This window comes from Stegodyphus dumicola, chromosome 11, assembly GCF_044657685.1.
Source record: "Stegodyphus dumicola isolate Sdum_Otavi_A_Nest chromosome 11, ASM4465768v1".
NCBI lineage: Eukaryota > Metazoa > Arthropoda > Arachnida > Araneae > Eresidae > Stegodyphus > Stegodyphus dumicola.
Genome location: NC_140778.1, coordinates 146,269,523 through 146,287,313, shown reverse-complemented (window position 1 = coordinate 146,287,313; position 17,791 = coordinate 146,269,523). Strand labels below are relative to the sequence as shown.

General features: G+C 29.3%; 1 protein-coding gene across 3 annotated transcripts in view; it reads left to right on the top strand.

Annotated features, from left to right (window-relative positions):
* Positions 1–15,957, top strand: part of LOC118190579 (protein hu-li tai shao-like) — a 152,290-nt gene extending 136,333 nt beyond the window's left edge. For all 3 annotated transcript variants that reach the window (XM_085827293.1, XM_085827292.1, XM_085827291.1), the window contains 3 exons: positions 2,411–2,490; positions 4,035–4,208; positions 13,862–15,957. In XM_085827293.1, coding sequence (XP_085683419.1) covers positions 2,411–2,490; positions 4,035–4,205 — 251 coding nt within the window. In that variant the 3' untranslated portion in view covers positions 4,206–4,208; positions 13,862–15,957. The remainder of the gene's footprint in view (positions 1–2,410; positions 2,491–4,034; positions 4,209–13,861) is intronic.
* The last annotated feature ends 1,834 nt before the right edge of the window (positions 15,958–17,791 follow it).

Sequence of the window (17,791 nt, the reverse complement as noted above, 5' to 3'; positions counted from 1 at the left end):
CCACACGCGCGGAGTAAAAAGAAATCACTTTTCGAACAACATGCCAGAATTTCGGCACTGCAAGAGCAACAGTGCTCTTCTCTCTCCCCGGCTCGCGTGCTGCTTTCTGTGTGCGCGTGCGCAGAACAGCCAAACACCACATCGCTGGAACTGTGAAGCGCGCAGTTCCAAAGACTTTCGTACCTTTTTCACAAAGTGGGGATGGCTATTGACATAAAGCTTAGGGATTATGTATATTGTAAAAGTATAAAGAAATAATTAAAGACTAAAGGGACTATATTAAATATTAAAAATAATAATAAGTGGAAATTGGGGGTGCTGCTGTTCCACAGTGCTTATTATGGGCCACCACTGGTGAAGAGTATACTGAATAGCATCTGCTAATTCAAAAATGCAAAATTGACCATATAGATTTTTATTTTCATCTCATAAATTTTGTTGTTTCTTATAAAATGCTTCTTTATATTATTATTTATGAGTACAGCAGTATCTGCGAGCCTCAAAGATAGTCAAACAAGCATTTTTTGGCAATTCATAAATTCATCAACTATTTAGTCATTTTTTGTGATAGTAATGCATTTTTTGTGAAAGTACCAGGGGATCGTTCTTGATTCTAATCCACAAATGTTTTATGAACATTATTGACTGACTACATTAATTTTGTTACCGAATGGTCATGTCTCAAAAATTACGTATAAATAAGGTAGCCAGGTCATACACGCATATAAATATCAAAGTTTGCAAATATTTTAATATTTTGGTTCTTTCATGCAGTTTTTACTTGTTCTTAGTGATTTGTGTCTGCGGCTACGTGGCAGCTAACTAATGTGTATGCTCAGAAAAAGATCCACATGTTGGCCACTTTTGCAGTAGAGTACAATATGTTGTTTCTGTGTCATAGACCTTGACTCCTAAGATTTGACACCCAGGGTCACTTACCAGCTTATTTAATACTGAGGCAGTTGTGGCTCAGTTACTGTTGTCTGTAAGAGATGAAATGTTAGAAGTAAGCTGAACTAACATGCCACGTCTCCAGATATCTATTGTTATAGACATATTGTGTTTATTGTAAAATAATCCTTTTTTGTCTTCTATTTTGTTTATCCATAGTCAAAAACACCTGAAATAATAAAATTTAGTTCTGTAATCTTGCAGTTTTCTTTCCTGTCTTTTTTTTATTTAAAATTTTGCATGATGTATTGTTATTAGATGTTTATGGTTTTATTTTATCTTTATTGATTGCAAATATTATTTATTCACATTTTGATTACTTTCGTTTAGTTCTTCACTTTAGAACATAGGGTGTTCTAAAGTGGGTTCTGGGACATGGGTGTAAAATATTAGTCTGTTTAGCAAAGACAGGCAGGAATTTGTTCTTTTCATGGATTTATTAATAAATAATGGAAATTTCCATAATAAATTCTTATTAGTGCAGATAACAGTATTTGTTACATTTTATGATAGTTGCTGCTTGACCTTGCAGTTCAGCACCAGGCCATGATAAGGATGATCATGTCTGTCCACTTTTAAATGTATTAGCATTATGTATGGCACACCAGTGGTCGAGTGGATAAAACTACTGAACATTGCTAGTTCAGACTGGATTCATATCATAATAAGCAGGTTAATTGCATGAATCTTTTCGCGTTTCCTCCATGTGCAAGCATAAGCCAGTTTCCATTAACACATTGAGCCTGGTGCCGAATTTGCTGTCCTTTCCGTTCAGCCGTTTGCCATACATTTATTAAATATACAGTTTTTATATAAATTATTATTTAATTGTGCAGTATCAGATTTGAGTACTGTTATAAATGATGTTGCCCTATGGATGTACCAATGATACATTTTTTGATTGGAAATCCACCTTTTGTTGTCTTTTTGAATACTTAAGTTATGAAAAACATATTTTAAATTATCTTTATCCTAATTAAAAATTACCATAATTTATTGAATTCAAGAATGTAACTGAATGTGTTTAGAAGTACATACAAAATTAAATATTTATTTATTGAAATATTTAATATTTTATGTTGCTTTAGATGGGAGAAGTGTGTATGGGTATTATATTTGAAACAAAAAGCTAGAAGAAATAATTTCTTTTATTTACAAATTGCAGAAGTTCATTAAAAATCATTTAAATTTGTTTTGCACGTTTTTGCTTAAAGAATACAAAAATTAAATTTATTTTACATTTGTTTACATATTGAACAGTAATTAAAAAAAATCTTGTAGGGATTTTGTCCCTTAAAACAAAATGCATTTCTATTACTGTGGTTATATGTGAAACTTGCTGAGCATTTTTTGAAGGGGATGTACTTTATATATTTGAATATTAAATATTTTTATTGTTATTTTTTACTGTTGTAGCATAAATGGCTCAGTTTTTAATGGCTAACGTTTTTCATTATAGCTGCACAGGTAGTAAATGGGCAAAAAATGCGGTCGCTTGAAAGTGGTGATGTATCCATAACTTCACAAAGTAGTAAAGAGGTAAAGTATTTTAAGAATATTTCTTAGGTGTATTCTCAGTTTCATTCAATAATATAATTTTTATCTTATTATTGAAGAAGTTAAGTTAGTATATCTGAGTAATTTATATTCATATATTTTTGCCTGTACTCTAAATTCTGAAGCCAATCACTATATATTTGATAAAGATAATATTTTTCTCCTTCATGAATATCACATTATTTCTTTTTCAAGGCCTTTAGTAAGTCATCATTGAAACATTAATCTGATTATTGTGAAGGTCTTAAGACAAATAATTGATTATGGCATATATTTTTAAATAAATTTAATTTGAGAATTTTTAAAAAAAAACTTGATATGAATATTGACAAAATGGATTGAAAGCAATTTGATAATACATTTGGCTTAATGAATTTCACGAATTTTTGAATGGTGTGTATAGATGGTTCAGAGCTTCTTTAGTCAGTAAAATGCTACATAAAAGGCAGATGCAGTTGAAATTAAAACCATTTAATGTACTAAAGATTAAATAAACTTTGTTTAATGACAATTCAAACAAAAATAAGCAAGTTAAGTTGGATTATGCCATCTATTCATATTCCAGTGGGCAGAGACGGCTGGCCACCTGAAGAAACTCTGACCTAACGAAACTTTAAGGACGAATTTTAGCGTGCAACTAAGACCATTTTTATTTTATTTTAATATCAATAAAATGTTAACTAAAGCAGAAGCTCCATTTTTCAAACTTTTGTAAACAAGCTGCATTAGCATATATTAGTCTGTTCCAATAAATGAAAATTTTAAAATCCCAAGCTTCATAAAGTTCCTTTCTTTCAAGGATTTGAAGTTTGTTATTAAAAACCGACTTTGGCATAGCTTCTACTGCATTAGAAAAGTAAGCTCCATGCATTTAACTTTTCACTATGGGGAAGATGAAAAGTGTGTCTAACAAATATGATGGGTGCAAATGAAGTTCAGTTTTTCTGTGGATAAAATATTCTTTGTTTCTGCAGCTAGGAGTGCTGACACGTTATATTGATGTGAAACCAAGCTTCATGTTCCTGTAAAGTGTTGCTTATATCATTTTTATGGCATTTGTAGAAGATACACATCTGACTACTAGTTTGCTATAACTTTCTTTAGTTTTCTATGATAACTAATTCTGCGTACTCGGAATAAGACAACAATTTTTTAAACTTTTTAAAACTTTTTCCTCCCAAAATAGCATTGTCATCATAATGTAAGCAGGTAAATATTTCATCTGAAAAACTCCATCCCTCTATCCATTTGTGTTTAGTTTTGAATTTAAATTGCTAAATCTATGATCCATCATGCACTATAATGTTCCCAACTTTAGGTTTTTTCCTTCAAAAATAATATGGTACTGGACACTTTTGTTATTCGCTCTACTGATACAGTTCTTATTTCTAAAGTTCAAATTTATAAATGTATTTACAGGCACTATAAATTAAAAAAATATGTATGGAATGTTTTTCTTAGAAAACGTTTCATTTGCAATGAAAAAATTTTAAAAATTCTGAGGAGATATGTATTTTTTAAATTAGGGATCTCCAACAAAAGATCTAAGTGAAGGTTCCCCCAAACGAGAAAAAGAAAAGGAAAAGAAGAAGAAAGGTGGCATTAAAGCTCCATCCTTTTTGAAATCAAAGAAAAAGCACAAAAAGGAGAAAGAAAAAGAAAAGGAAAAGAAAGAAAAAGGAGCCACAGAGATGTAAAAGGTAACTAACTCGTTATATATTTAATCATAAATTAGAATAGAACACTTGTGCTCTATTCTGATTTTGGAATTTTTTTAATTTTTTCTTATTATTAATACAATATTGCTCTTTTCACTGTTAGTTACAGTTTTATGGGTGTGTAGGGTGATCTGGAAAAATTATACAAAGGAACATAGGGGGTCAAAATAAGCAGATTTTGTAATTGGAATATGTGTATCCTGAAATGGCCTGTTGAAGTGGTATACAGAACTGTTGACCAGTAGGCAAAAATGGTCTGCTGGCAATAATCGTCAGTTTGCATGGGGATTCCAAATGACTCCAAGTGATGCTATTTAAATGCTGATATGCATTTTATCCATGCATTTCAGATTGTAGAGTGTCTTTTCAAAGGAGATACAAAGAGTGATTCCTGAGTACCTTCATTGCTAGCTGCTTTCTTGTCACAGTTTGGCTTACTTACCCCATTATCTTTTATCAAATGTTTAGAATGAAATTTCATATTGATATTTTGTGAAATGATTTCACTGTGCATAATTTTGTAAATGTCCGATAAAGAAAACATTATCCATGCTTTCAACCATGCTGCTGACTTGTCTCGCTTTCTGTGTTTTTCAAGAATCTGGACCTTGGTTAGCATATGCTTTTTGCTATATAACTACTGAAGCATTTTAAGCATCTTTGTTTCGTATGTTCTATGCAGAATTTGATAACCATTTTCTGCTTCAAATCGAGAACCATGTTAAAATCACAAATGAGCTAACATACATGGTAAACTTGCATTTAATGAAATATTAATGTAGATATTGCAGTATTGTAGGTATCGCAGTAATTGCAGGTTGTTTTTGCCTGCCATTGCTTCATTATCACTCCCAGAATCAAGGCTTTTGTTATGGATTAAATGTTATTATTACTCATTTCACTTCTACTGAGAAGTCTTTATTTTTCTTTCATTTTAGTTTGAAACAAACATACTTGTTCATTTTTAGAAGTTTATCTCTTATCTGATCCTTAAGTAAAAATTAATTTAGCATTTTCAGTCTATGTATTGGGCAAAATTTAAATTATCTATTATTTCACTTAAAAAGCTCAAACTTATCTACTATTATAGGTTTTAAATAATATTTTGATAATAAATTTTGAGAATAAATAATGTTTTTCTTTTTAAATGTTGCGACTACTAAGATTTAAAAATAATGATGTGTTTCAATTTCATTGTGTTGATTAAGTTTCATTCGTAGCAAACAAAACTAGCAAAACTTTTACCATTGCTTCATTTAATTTAAAATGTACGAAATTCTTCTCCACAGTTCTAGATAAATATTTTATATTTTTAAATATTTTTGTTAAATAGTTTAAAATTTATCAGAAAAATGATATTTTTATTGATATAAACATTAGAATATTAATTTCAGATTCATTAAAAAAGAGATGGTTGAGGTACAGAAAAATTTGGTAATCTCACATCCATTTCTGCGAGATTTTTTCCATAAGATAACACTGCTGCCATTTCTTTCTTTATCTGCATTTATTTAAAATGTTTTAGAACAATATTCAATCAAGATACGTGTCTTGGGGGGCCTGATTAAGCTCAAAATACATTATTGACATATGCTGAAAAAATTAAAAGTATAATATTGGAAAAATAAGGAATATTTGGATACTGTACAATGTGTTATTATTATATATATATTTTGATTTGTTTTGTTCAAGTAGAATGATATATATATAAAGCAGGTAATGTTTGAAAAGATTTCATGCATTGCAATAATGATTATTTTTAAGTAGAAACTGTGACTATAATTAAACTGTAAATACGTTTATCTCCTAAGAAGATTTCTTCATGAAATATGTTTGAAATTTTTTTTCTCTTTCTCTGTGAGTTCAATAATGTGAAAAATATTATTTCATAGCAGTATATAATAATCTGGCATATTTAATAATCTGCCATTAAGTCCTGAGTTTGCGAGATTGCTGTACCAGGTATGGTGGAATATTGTTATGTTGTACTGCGACAAACGATAAATGCTGCATGTGATTATATGAATAAGCCAGGTAAATTAAGAAACATTAATATGAAGAAACACATAGCATAAATCTATGTTGCAAGATAGTCAGATGAGTCAATAAAATTCATTAGATGTTCGCACGTAGAAGTATCTGTATGTCAATAATCTGTCAAAGAAATCTTTATTGGACAATTTATTTGTGCAACAGAAAAGGAGAAGATATTTTCATTTGTTAGTTTTTAAGTTCATTTTAATTAGTATGAAAATGTGTTTAAGCCATGAGCACTCGCACCAGACATGAGATACTCGAGCTATTTGCTTTTGTTCTTTATGTGAAGTTCTTTTGTTCATCTCAGGTTAAAACTTTTAATAACTGATTTTAATATCATATTTTTTAAAAGAGGCTACCCTTTTCTAAAAATAGTTGTTTTGGAAATGATTCACTTGGATATGTCATAGCCATGTGAATTCCTATGTTATTAGCCCAAAGGGCATTAGCTCAGAAGGGAAATTAATTTCGTTTTGGCACTTTGCATCGAATCAGTATAAACGGTGTATCACTTTTCAAATTGTTGCCACCAAATGTTAGAGGCCCACATTATATTTAAAGAAATTAAATAATGAAAAATCTGCATAAATGTATGTATGTTTCTTGCATTGTGATTAAAAAGGGGTACCTAGAAACGTCAAATTCTGAATACCATAATCTTCCACTTGAATATAGGCATCTGCAAGCTGTAATTTCGAATTTGTTTCATTATCTATTTCATATTTTAAAAAACTTTAGAAAATGTTTTATTAACAAATGCAACGATTTCATAGCGAGCAATGGCAACACTGTACCCCCCCCCAAATCAAGCATGCTAGACCGTGTATTGTAAATTCTAAAGATCTGCTCTTTTTAAATTATTTTGTGATATTGCTGTTGAATTGAATTTTATGGTTTAAGTGCGAAAAAATGATATTTAATAAATAAAGGTAACAACAAAAATGTTTTAAAAAGCCCCTTTGGGCTTTATATAAAATGTTGAATCTTTCAGATTTTTTTTTTTTTTTTTTTTTAATTTTATGTATTGGAAGTGTTCACAGTTTTTCTGCAGAAAATGACACAAATACTGTAACAGAGGTGAACCATTAGTGTTTAAAATGAATATTTTGTTGGTTAAGGGAAAATTACTAAATCATTTAAAACAGAATTTCAAAGCAGACTCTTGTTTCTGGAAACAAACCGAATCATTTAGAACACAGTGAAAAGAAAAACCAAACAAAGTATCCAAGAAGTGAAACAAATTGGATTTCAATATTAATGAACCACTTAATGTAAAGCATAAAAAACTTCTAAAAATTATGTATTGTGTCCTAGTTAAAAAAACAAAGTGTGAATTTGCCCCCCCCCCCCCCCCCGAAAAAAAGAACTCTGTAACCTCAACATGCTGTCAGTGAAAATTTGCATAAGCTAAAAGTAAGTAGCATATTTAATTATGAAATAAAGCTATTTCTTTATGTTCTGTTTTATTTATAACTCAAGTTTATTATTTATGATGTTTAAATTGAGAGAAATGGTCTCAGGTATTGATACACTCAGTGTAAATTCCCTTGTTTGTATTTACTGCATTAAGTGCCGCTAGGTTAATATTGCATGTTGAATTCCAAGAAGAATTAAGCTGATCTAGTAAGCTCTTGTGGTTATATTATTTCATCAAAATGTTGGATGTAAAATTTTATGGCTCGGTTTTCATACATGGCAGAAACATAGCCACACTGTATCACTGGTGCCATATGATACAGTCTTGCCTAGATGGGCCTAGTTGCTTATATTATAGGCAGATATTATTGAGGGAAATCAATTTGCATGTGAACGGATGGTATGAAAAACTACATTTGCATCATTTTATGTTATATATGTTTTCCAAAGGAGTGAGTGTTAAAATGCAATAAAAATTTTGAGACACATATATTTGGAATGTGCTACTGCTCTTATTAAAAAATCGGTTTGGAGGATTTTAAATGATGGCTTGGATTTTAAACCTTGCTTTGAATAATGCTTTGTCAGAAATGAAGACACCATGCATGCTTTAGTGGGAAATGATACAAAGATTGTAAGTAATGATATTGCTGAGAAATTTGTCAACATTCAGACCCTTCATTTGAATTTGTATTCATGTTTTAGCTGTGATGGGTGCTGCATTGTTTGACAGGTAGTAACTGAGTAGACCATGTTTCTGCTGCCATTTCTTCATTTGCCATAAAAAGGAACTATTTTTAAATTGAGTCATAGTAATAATATTCTTCTCATAGGTTGAATTAAAAAAATTAAAGCGAAAAAGATGCAATAAAAAGTAGATCCTGTACAAGAACATACGATAAAATAGAAGCAAAAAATGAAGAAATGAAATTACAGTATTCATGGCAAGAGCTTCCTTTCATCTAATGGAGATTTTATGGGATCATCTAGTGGATTTCATCTAATGGAGTTTTTGTTATATTTCTTCCATTAGGCAAAGCAGTTACAGAGAACAAGTACTATAAAAAATTCCCCAAATACTGCTGATGTAGAAGTACTCTTAAAAATTACTCTTGAAAGGGCATCACCAGCAGACTGCATCCCAAGTAGCACAGCAACGTCGTAATGACGTTGCAAACTCATCGCGGATGTCATTGCAAAAACGTTGCAATATGCTGTCTTTAAGACGCCTAGATGTTCGTGAACATCCACTGTTTTTGCAACCATTGCAAAGACTTTATTATGTCTTTGCAGGTTAGGTTTTTGTCGCATAGACATCATTATTGTGTCTTTCGCAGGCGATATTTCGGTTGTGAAAGCATCGTATCATGATGTCTTGAAGACACCTAAATGTTCGCAAAATTCCACCTTTTTGCAATTGTGAAAATGTCATTATTATGTCCTTGTGTTAAATATTGATTTATGCAGAAAAATAAGCTTAATAATTAATATATCTTTCTTCTTTTTTAAATTTTTGTATTCCTTGTATTTTTCTAAAGTTTAAATATTTTATCATTTCCTTAAAACCAGAACTTGATACAATTTTTTCTCTTTAGACTAAGTATGCATAATTAATAATAGCCTTAATTATTTTCAGTACTTTAAAGTTTTTAAATTTCTCTTTAGACTAAATATGCATAATTAATAATAACCTTAATTATTTTCAGTACTTTAAACTATATTTTTTAAATAACTTAAATTCTAAGTTACAATTATTTAAAATTTCAGCATTTTTCCCCCTTAAGTGGAAGTAATTATGAAAGTGGTTATTATAAATATATAATAGTAGGTTTTAAGTAAATAAAACTCAATTAGACATAAATAAAAGTAAAGATGTATATGTGGGTAAAACAAAAAGAGTGTTTCTGATAACAGCATTATCACATTTATTTCTGTTAAATCTCAGAGACGTTGAAAATTGCCCCTGTCATGATAAATTAGGAAGCGGTTCTTAAGGTAACATAATTAGTATTTTACCTGAACTCAAGCGTAAATAAATTTATTCGCGTTTCACAATAAAAAATATAACATTAATTTCTATATCTCCAAGATAGCAAATGAAAGACAGCATAAAGTAGTTAATAAATGTGATAAAAATATACCTAAATCTAATAACTTCCCATATTCATATCTAAAATGAAATAATAACCTAATAAACAACATACATGACAGCACTATTTAAGATAAAACATGAACTAGTAGTGTTTGAAAGTGTAAATATCAAAAGGAAGGTAACAGAACTAAAATTTCCAATTAATAAAAAAATATTTGTGTTTTTTAAATAGTAAGCAATTAAAAGTGCAATAATTATGGTATTTACTAGTAATGCTGATGATTTTTAACACCATTTCTTTCCATCATATGTTAATGTATTTAATTATTTTTAGTTTCTACATTTTAGAATAGTGGTAGATTACAATGATTATTTCATGCACTTTTTATAATCGATAACTTTCCTTTTTGTTACTGTACAGAAATAATTGAAATAATATAGTATACAATAGTAAGCTAAGTACGTTAAAGTAAACTCTTCGTTAAATAGCACACAATGAAACTTTTTGTTTCTATTTATTATGAACTTCTTTTTTATCACAAGCACATAAAAAGGTAAGTGAAGAAAATAGAACATACTTAAATTTAATAAAAAATAAAACCTAATTTCCAACGTTCATTTATTGAGATAATCTAATAAACATTCATAATGGCAATAGAATATACTTAAATTTAATAAAAAATAAATTCTCATTTCCAACATTCATTTATTGAGATAATCTAATAAACATACATAACGACAATATTTAAAAAAATGCGAATTACAGTGTGTAGAAGAATAGATACTAAACAAAAAGTAATAAAACTGCAATTTGCAATCAATAAAAAATATTTAGTGTTTTTTAATATTACACAATTAAATATCACATAATTATAGATTACAATATTTCATAGAAATGCTAATTTCTTAAGTTTTTCGTACACTGTTTAAAATTATTCATCATTTAAACATTTCATACACTGTTTAAAATCATTCACCTTTTCTGTATACTGTGCAAAAGACAATATTCTATAGAATGTACATTATTATTAATTTTAATAATTAATTAATTGTTTATATACATATATCTAATTTATCTTCAGCAGTCATATTAAGTACTGGTACCAGTCCAATAATATCTTCGTATTTTAAAAATATCAGCTTGAATTGTTGTGTCTTCTGTATTGATTGCATTTTAATCCGCAAAGACGCGCGTCGGGCTCCGTAGGCCCGAAGCGTTATTTCTTAACAAAACAAAAATTAAATTGCTTGTGTAATTGAAGAAAAACATTTAAATAATAAAAACAAAGTGTATGAAATGTAAAAATATACTTTTAATTTAGTAAGTCTAATAAAATTGTATTTTTAACTATTTTAAGACTGAAATTATTCATCATTAACAACAAAAATTAAACTGATTTTGAGCGCAAATGAAATTTAGTACTAATTTATGCAATATTAAAGTTTTACAGCAATAATTTCAAAATAAAACTTACATTTCACATTTTGTTTGCAAATAATCGTGCTGTGTTTACCACAAACATTTTTCTCGCACATAGCGCAGGAAATTTGTGATTTTCAGTCTGTTACGCAATGACTGTAAACTTTTTGCAATTTTCAACGAACTTTTCAAAGGCATATATTATCGGACCCATTTTATTTATTTCCCTTCTAGAAGGTCAGTCTCTTATGTCATCAGACAAACATCTCATTAGAAATAAAGAATGTTTGTTAGACATTGTTCGATGAAAAATGTCAAGCAATGTTCCGTTAGTCAGAGAACATTTATGTGAGAAGCCTTGTAGAGTCCAAATTTGACGGGAATGGATTCGATATAAACGTTCGCACAATCTACTAGAATTTTTACTATTATTTTATCCATAAGCAGTTGCCAAGAATTCATAGGGGAGGACACAAATTTTGCTTCACAAACATTTCCGAGCAATTTTTTCACAATGTTGTTTGCAAGAGTTCTCACAGCAAGTCTTGGTTCTTTTTCATTCCATTTTCTCACATTATATTTGCCATGATAACAATTCGCTGATAGACACAAAATTACTGAATTCATTACTAGATTCATCGCTTGAGTCTAATGCCTCTTCATTGGTTGGGGATCGCTAAACTGTTCTTCACCAACTATTTCTTCGTCCTCTTTATTAATTGTATCTTTATCAGTCCGCACTTTGGCAAATAGTTTCTGTAGTCTTTTCATTTCATCGTCATAACTCAAATAGCAGACCTTTTTGCAACTGCCTGAACTCTTTCGTAATTTTAAATGACAATGCGAGTGGGCGCCTCGGGCCTAGGAAGCCCGGTTACTCAGTTTCTGAGATAAGATGAAGGGTTAAATTCCGGAAAGGCTTGTGAATGACAAGTACATGACCTTAAACATAGCTACTGAGAAGGTCGAAAAATTTCACAAAGGGAGAAATTTTTGTATTACGTTTTTGTAATGACCGGGCCTCGCAGGCCCGACGCGCATTCTCGCGGGTTAAGCATACCAGCATACCAGAAAGTGGGTTACTATTGTATGTTATTTTTGGTTTTATATGAATTAGTTCTGAAAGCGAACTTTTTAATATGAACACAATAATCGATTAATATGAATGATATGTGATAAAGCACTTATAACATTATAACCAAAGCATAAAGCTAGTAAGTTTATCCAAATATTGCACTACTGGAACCACAGCGCTTGGAGACAGACACTATTTCCACAGAGACACTATTTCACGAACACTATATTCACGACAGCAGATATTCACACACAAAATAAACACAAATTCAGCAGTCTGATGATAATTTCACTTCAGTTGAAGTAAATAGATACAGAACAATGAGAAGATTCACAGTGCGCTCTTTGATTGACAGTGCATTACATTTACTTTTGATGTAAGCAATATTATTTATATCAGCCATTGCTTGATTCAATTTCAAACATGAAGTATGTCTTTTCAAATGCCTTACAGATTGCATCTTTACCCAATGACTTGAAAGAACTGCTAGAATCTGAATTAATTGCGCAGTTGTTCGAAAGCCGTGAATTCGTCCTTACTTCAAAAATAAAGTCATATTTCAGTAGTGAAATAGTTGCCAACACGTGATTTGCATTGATTTCGGAAATATGATTTTTAATAACTTACTTTATAGATTAGTTTCAATTTTAAATATTTTGCTATAATATTTATAAAAATATTTTAAGTATTAATTATTTTAACAAAATTTTAAACAATTATTTAGCACGTATTTTTAGTACTAATTAAATTTAATAAATCAAAAGTATTTATATTAAGTTTACATTTCATTAGATGAATCTACCTTAGATTAATGTATTTAGATGAAATAAAGTAATGAAATATTGCAAAGTAAACCTTATGCGGACTTCAGATTCTTGAAAGAGCAGATTTAGTCTCTTTTCATTCTAAAAATAATGCTGAACTAAAAAAAATGCTAAAACGACCACGTCTAAAAGCGATGACGTTTCAGCGACGTCGACAAATTGCCAAGATGCAACGGCAAATATTTTGTGTTTTCGCAACGTTGTAAAGATGTGGTAAAAGTTACCACATCCACTTTGCAACCTCTCGGACCAGTTTGCAACGTCGTGTGCTACTTGGGATGTTGCCAAAAGTGATGCTGTAAAAATAAAAAATTTAAACTGAAAAATTCTCAAAGAACCCCTGTATTTCCCATTTAGATTTTCATGTGCTCCAGGCTCTGCAAAATAGTTTGAATGGAAAAAAGTTTAAATCTGCTGAAGCTGTAAAAAAATATCCCTATCCCCCAATACACAATTTCTTTGAGGAAGACATCTATAATCTTGCGAAAACCTAGAAGACAGTTTTATGAAGTAATGGTAATTGTATCCCGTGTAACTCTTTTTCATTGAGAAAGGAGTTCTGTTTTGTGTGACTATATGAACAACTCACTGCGTATCAAAAATGATTAAAGAAAAGGCCTTTTCTTTCAGATATGATTGACTGTGTTTTATATTTCAAATTGAATATGGAATTTTGCAGTCATTCAATACTATAAGAATTTTTTCTGAATTACATGCATGTCATTAGGTGGATTTATGAACCGATTCTAATATGTGTTTAATATGTTTCAGATATTTTTAGATTGAATAAAAATGTGAAAGGAAGAAAAATGGTGTTTGTCTCATGAAATGTGCATAATTTTCATCGGTCTGCGTGCAAGCAAAGCTTCAATAGCGCTTTTTTATAGACAATATTTCATATTATAAGTGTACTTTCTTTGTTATTGTTTTACATAGACATCTATTCTCTTTTTAAAAGTATATCTTAAGTGTATCATTGTAGAGGTAAAATCCATTTTTTGGTGTTTATTTATGCAAGCAAATTTTAAATTAACGTATTGGATCTTGTAATTTAACATTCACAAATTATTGACAACAAAAGGTTCACTGTGTGCTTCTGTTTCAAAAGGAGGACGAAGCCAGCGATATCATTTAAAATTCTAGAAAACTATTAATGGAAGGTTTACCTCTACAAATGATGTTCTATCCATGTGTGTTTATTTAATGAGATATGGGTTGTATTTTTCTGCATCAGTTTATTTTTTCTTAACTAAGATTTTAAAATTATAAATCCTTTTAGTAAAGCACATTGCTTTCTTCACTTTCTGTATAAATGATTCATCACATATACAGCAAACTGTTGATGAAAACCTTATAGAACAGAATTTTTATTTAGGTTCCTATCACAAATTTTATAAATTGAATCTTTAGAATTTGTATCATGAGGATGGAGCTTTATGCCGTTACGTTTGGCTATAATTATACAGTTGCGTTTTATAAAATATGTAGTTATTTTATATTACATTGACGATCAGATTATCTTCGTAATTTAAATTTTGCAGTTACATTGTATTTAAATTTATAATTCTAACAATTCAATAATCTCAGTGCACTAGTTTAAAATGATCCAAGTTTTAAAAGTATAATAAATGCTAGCAAGTTGCTAGCTGTTTTTATTCTTAACCTTTTCGCGACGGCGCACCTTTGTTTAAAACGCTCGTGCGGGACGGAAGAGAATCGAAGGCAGTCACCGTACAGGACGGAGGTTTTGCATCGTTAAGCCTAATTTTATAACAAAAATCAGAAAAACAAAAGTTTCGCTTCTAGCATCGTAATTTTTGGTATCATTTTAGATTATTACTTGAGCTCTTATATATGTTAAAATTAGCCCTTAAAACATTTATTTCTTTATTTTACATGGAAATATACTTAAAAAATTGCTTATCTTCCATAATATTTTTCGGAAGAGCTATTCAAATTATTCTAAAGTTTTAATTGATAAAATCCATCAATAAAGTTTAAAATTATTAAAAAGAACACAATAAAGGCTACAAAATTTAAAATGAAAACGAGCGTGGTAAATTTCGAAGCACAGAGAAGTATCACCTTGTAACTCTTAGAAAAAGTATCACTTTTTAACTCCTTAGAAAATGAATCAGTACTCTCATTTGCATTAGTAAATGGTTCACTAACCATACTAGAGTATTCTTCCTCTGATAAATAGCGTACAAAGTAGAGGAAAAAAATAGAATAAAAAAGGAATTGGATATAAATCAGATACGAGAATGTTTTCATTAGCACGCAGCGATTTAAAGAGCCCTGCGTTTGTTTACATTACAATTTCCCCCCTCCCCAGCCACAGCTGACAAGCAAAATACCAAAAACAGCCAGAATATAAACAATCTGAAGGTCAGAATACTAAAACTACGTTCAGTTTAAATGTAATGGACACAGAGTGCCATCTAGTGGCTATTAAAAATTGTTTCAGCTTAAAATGCATATCTGCACTGCCCGTTCACTTGGCCAGTTCTCCAGGAGTGCACGGGTGAACCGCCCGGGCCTCACATGCGTCCGTACGAAATGCATATATGATTCGCCCGTCGCGAAGAGGTTAAATACTGCAGTAAACTAAAATTTCAAGTATAATTATTTGCTAGATTTACTGAAAATTTTACATTAGACAAGTGCAAAGTAAATTATATTATTTTCAAAGTGTGCAGTATATATTTATTATGTCTTTTCTTACTTCACAAAAATCTTAAGTAATGCACTTTTTTTAATAACTTTTGGGAATTCAAGGACATTTTACAATGCATTGCTGAAAATCTATGGCTTTTTTATTATGTTTTTGTTTTAGAAAAACACACACACACACACACACACACACACACACACACAAAAAAAAAAAAAAAAAAAAAAAAAAAAAGTGAATTTTAGGAAAGTTTTTAATTTACGCCTGTTGACATTTTTAAACAAAATGTTTTAAGTGCAGTGTGAAAAATATTTTTATAGTTCTATCTGCTATACAAAATTAACGCTTGTTTTTTACTGCAATCCTTTTAGCTATATCTATTGTAAAGAATAAATAATTGTCTTTTATTGTAGTGCTTTCAGCTGTATCTGCTATTAGTACTTATTTTTTTTTTGTTGCAGTGCTTTTAGCTGTATTTAATATAATGATACTTTTTTTAGGAATTTAAGATATAAGTTTTTATTGTATTGTTTAACAATGCAATAAACACCATTGAAAATGGGATGTGATTTTCAAACTCTTGTCATGTAGAGAAGCTAAGTAGTAGTTTGAAAAGAGTGCTTTGTGCTTTAGTATTAAATTCTATAATTTAAATTTCAATAAACTTCAGAGTGTATTTGTATATATTGCTTATAGTGGACTAAATTTACATTAAAAAATAGTTTGCTGTATCTGTGATAGTTATACTGGAATGGATTTATTAAATGTTTTTACATTTCAATAGATGTTTTAAATTTAATATAATTTATGGTTTCTTTGGTATACGCATATTTAATTTTCTGCTGTTTGGAATTGCTGTAGGTGGAAACAGTTTTCGATATAGACATTTAAAAAAATAATAATTCAAATAATATTTTAGCTGAAGTTTGAGACTTGGTTATAATTTTAAATAAATTATTTGAAAATTGAAAATTTTATCAAAAAGCTAATTTTTGTCTGTGTTCTGATATTGGTAACTTAATTTGATTTATTTATACCTTTTTTTAATATCTTTACATCTCAAAGCTTTTTAGTGTCATATTATATTTAAAAATTCTGAAATATTATATGAACATTATTATTATTATGAATTTTAAATTTCCTCACATAAACTTGTGTATTTAATTTGTTGACTTTTTCTAAATACACATATCATAAATTATTGGGGAAAAAAAGGTTAATTATTAAAAAAAATGTGTATATTTTATGCAGTATTTCCGTGTAATTGTTAAGTTCTTAAATTTAGGTAAAAGGGTGAAAAGTTTTATTTTAATATTGACAGCTTCCTGCTAAGCTAATTTATATAACAGTTTGTGATTTATTTTTAATTTTTACATGCTTTTTTTGTTTTATGTTTTATTTATCCTTGCTTAATTCTAGTCAAAATGTTTTATAGTGCTGGTGTAATGGTTTATTAAATTGTTTTTGTTCATTTTGACTATTTTTGTGTGTTATTTAACCCTCATTAAAATATTTTTAATTTTTTGAAACCATATAAAGTATTGGTAAATTTTAAATTAATTAATTTTTCTATCATTTTATTTATTAAATTTTTCACATTGACGTTTAAGAAATTCCTTGTAAAATAATTTTATATTATTCATTGCAGGACCAGTACTTTTTAAATCACTGTAATGTTAAATTTTATATTTATTTGTATTAATGATACTGTATGTTAATATATAGTGCAAGCTTATATTGCTGTTTGTATTATGACTAAATTCTAATGAATAACATGCTTAATAGAGAACTATAGTTTTTGCTTAATATTTTTTTTTCTTACCAAAATCAAGCCACTTCTCTTTCCCATGAATATCACTGCCACAAATTAAAATATTTGTATTGCATATTTTAAACAGTCTCGTGGAAAAGTTTGGTAAACCAGCAAGCAAACAAACAAGAATTGTTTTCAATAATTTAAAAATTTTCTTGTAACTTTTTCTGGCAATATGCATTGTTTTCAATGAAACAATATCGGTCCTCTGAATTAT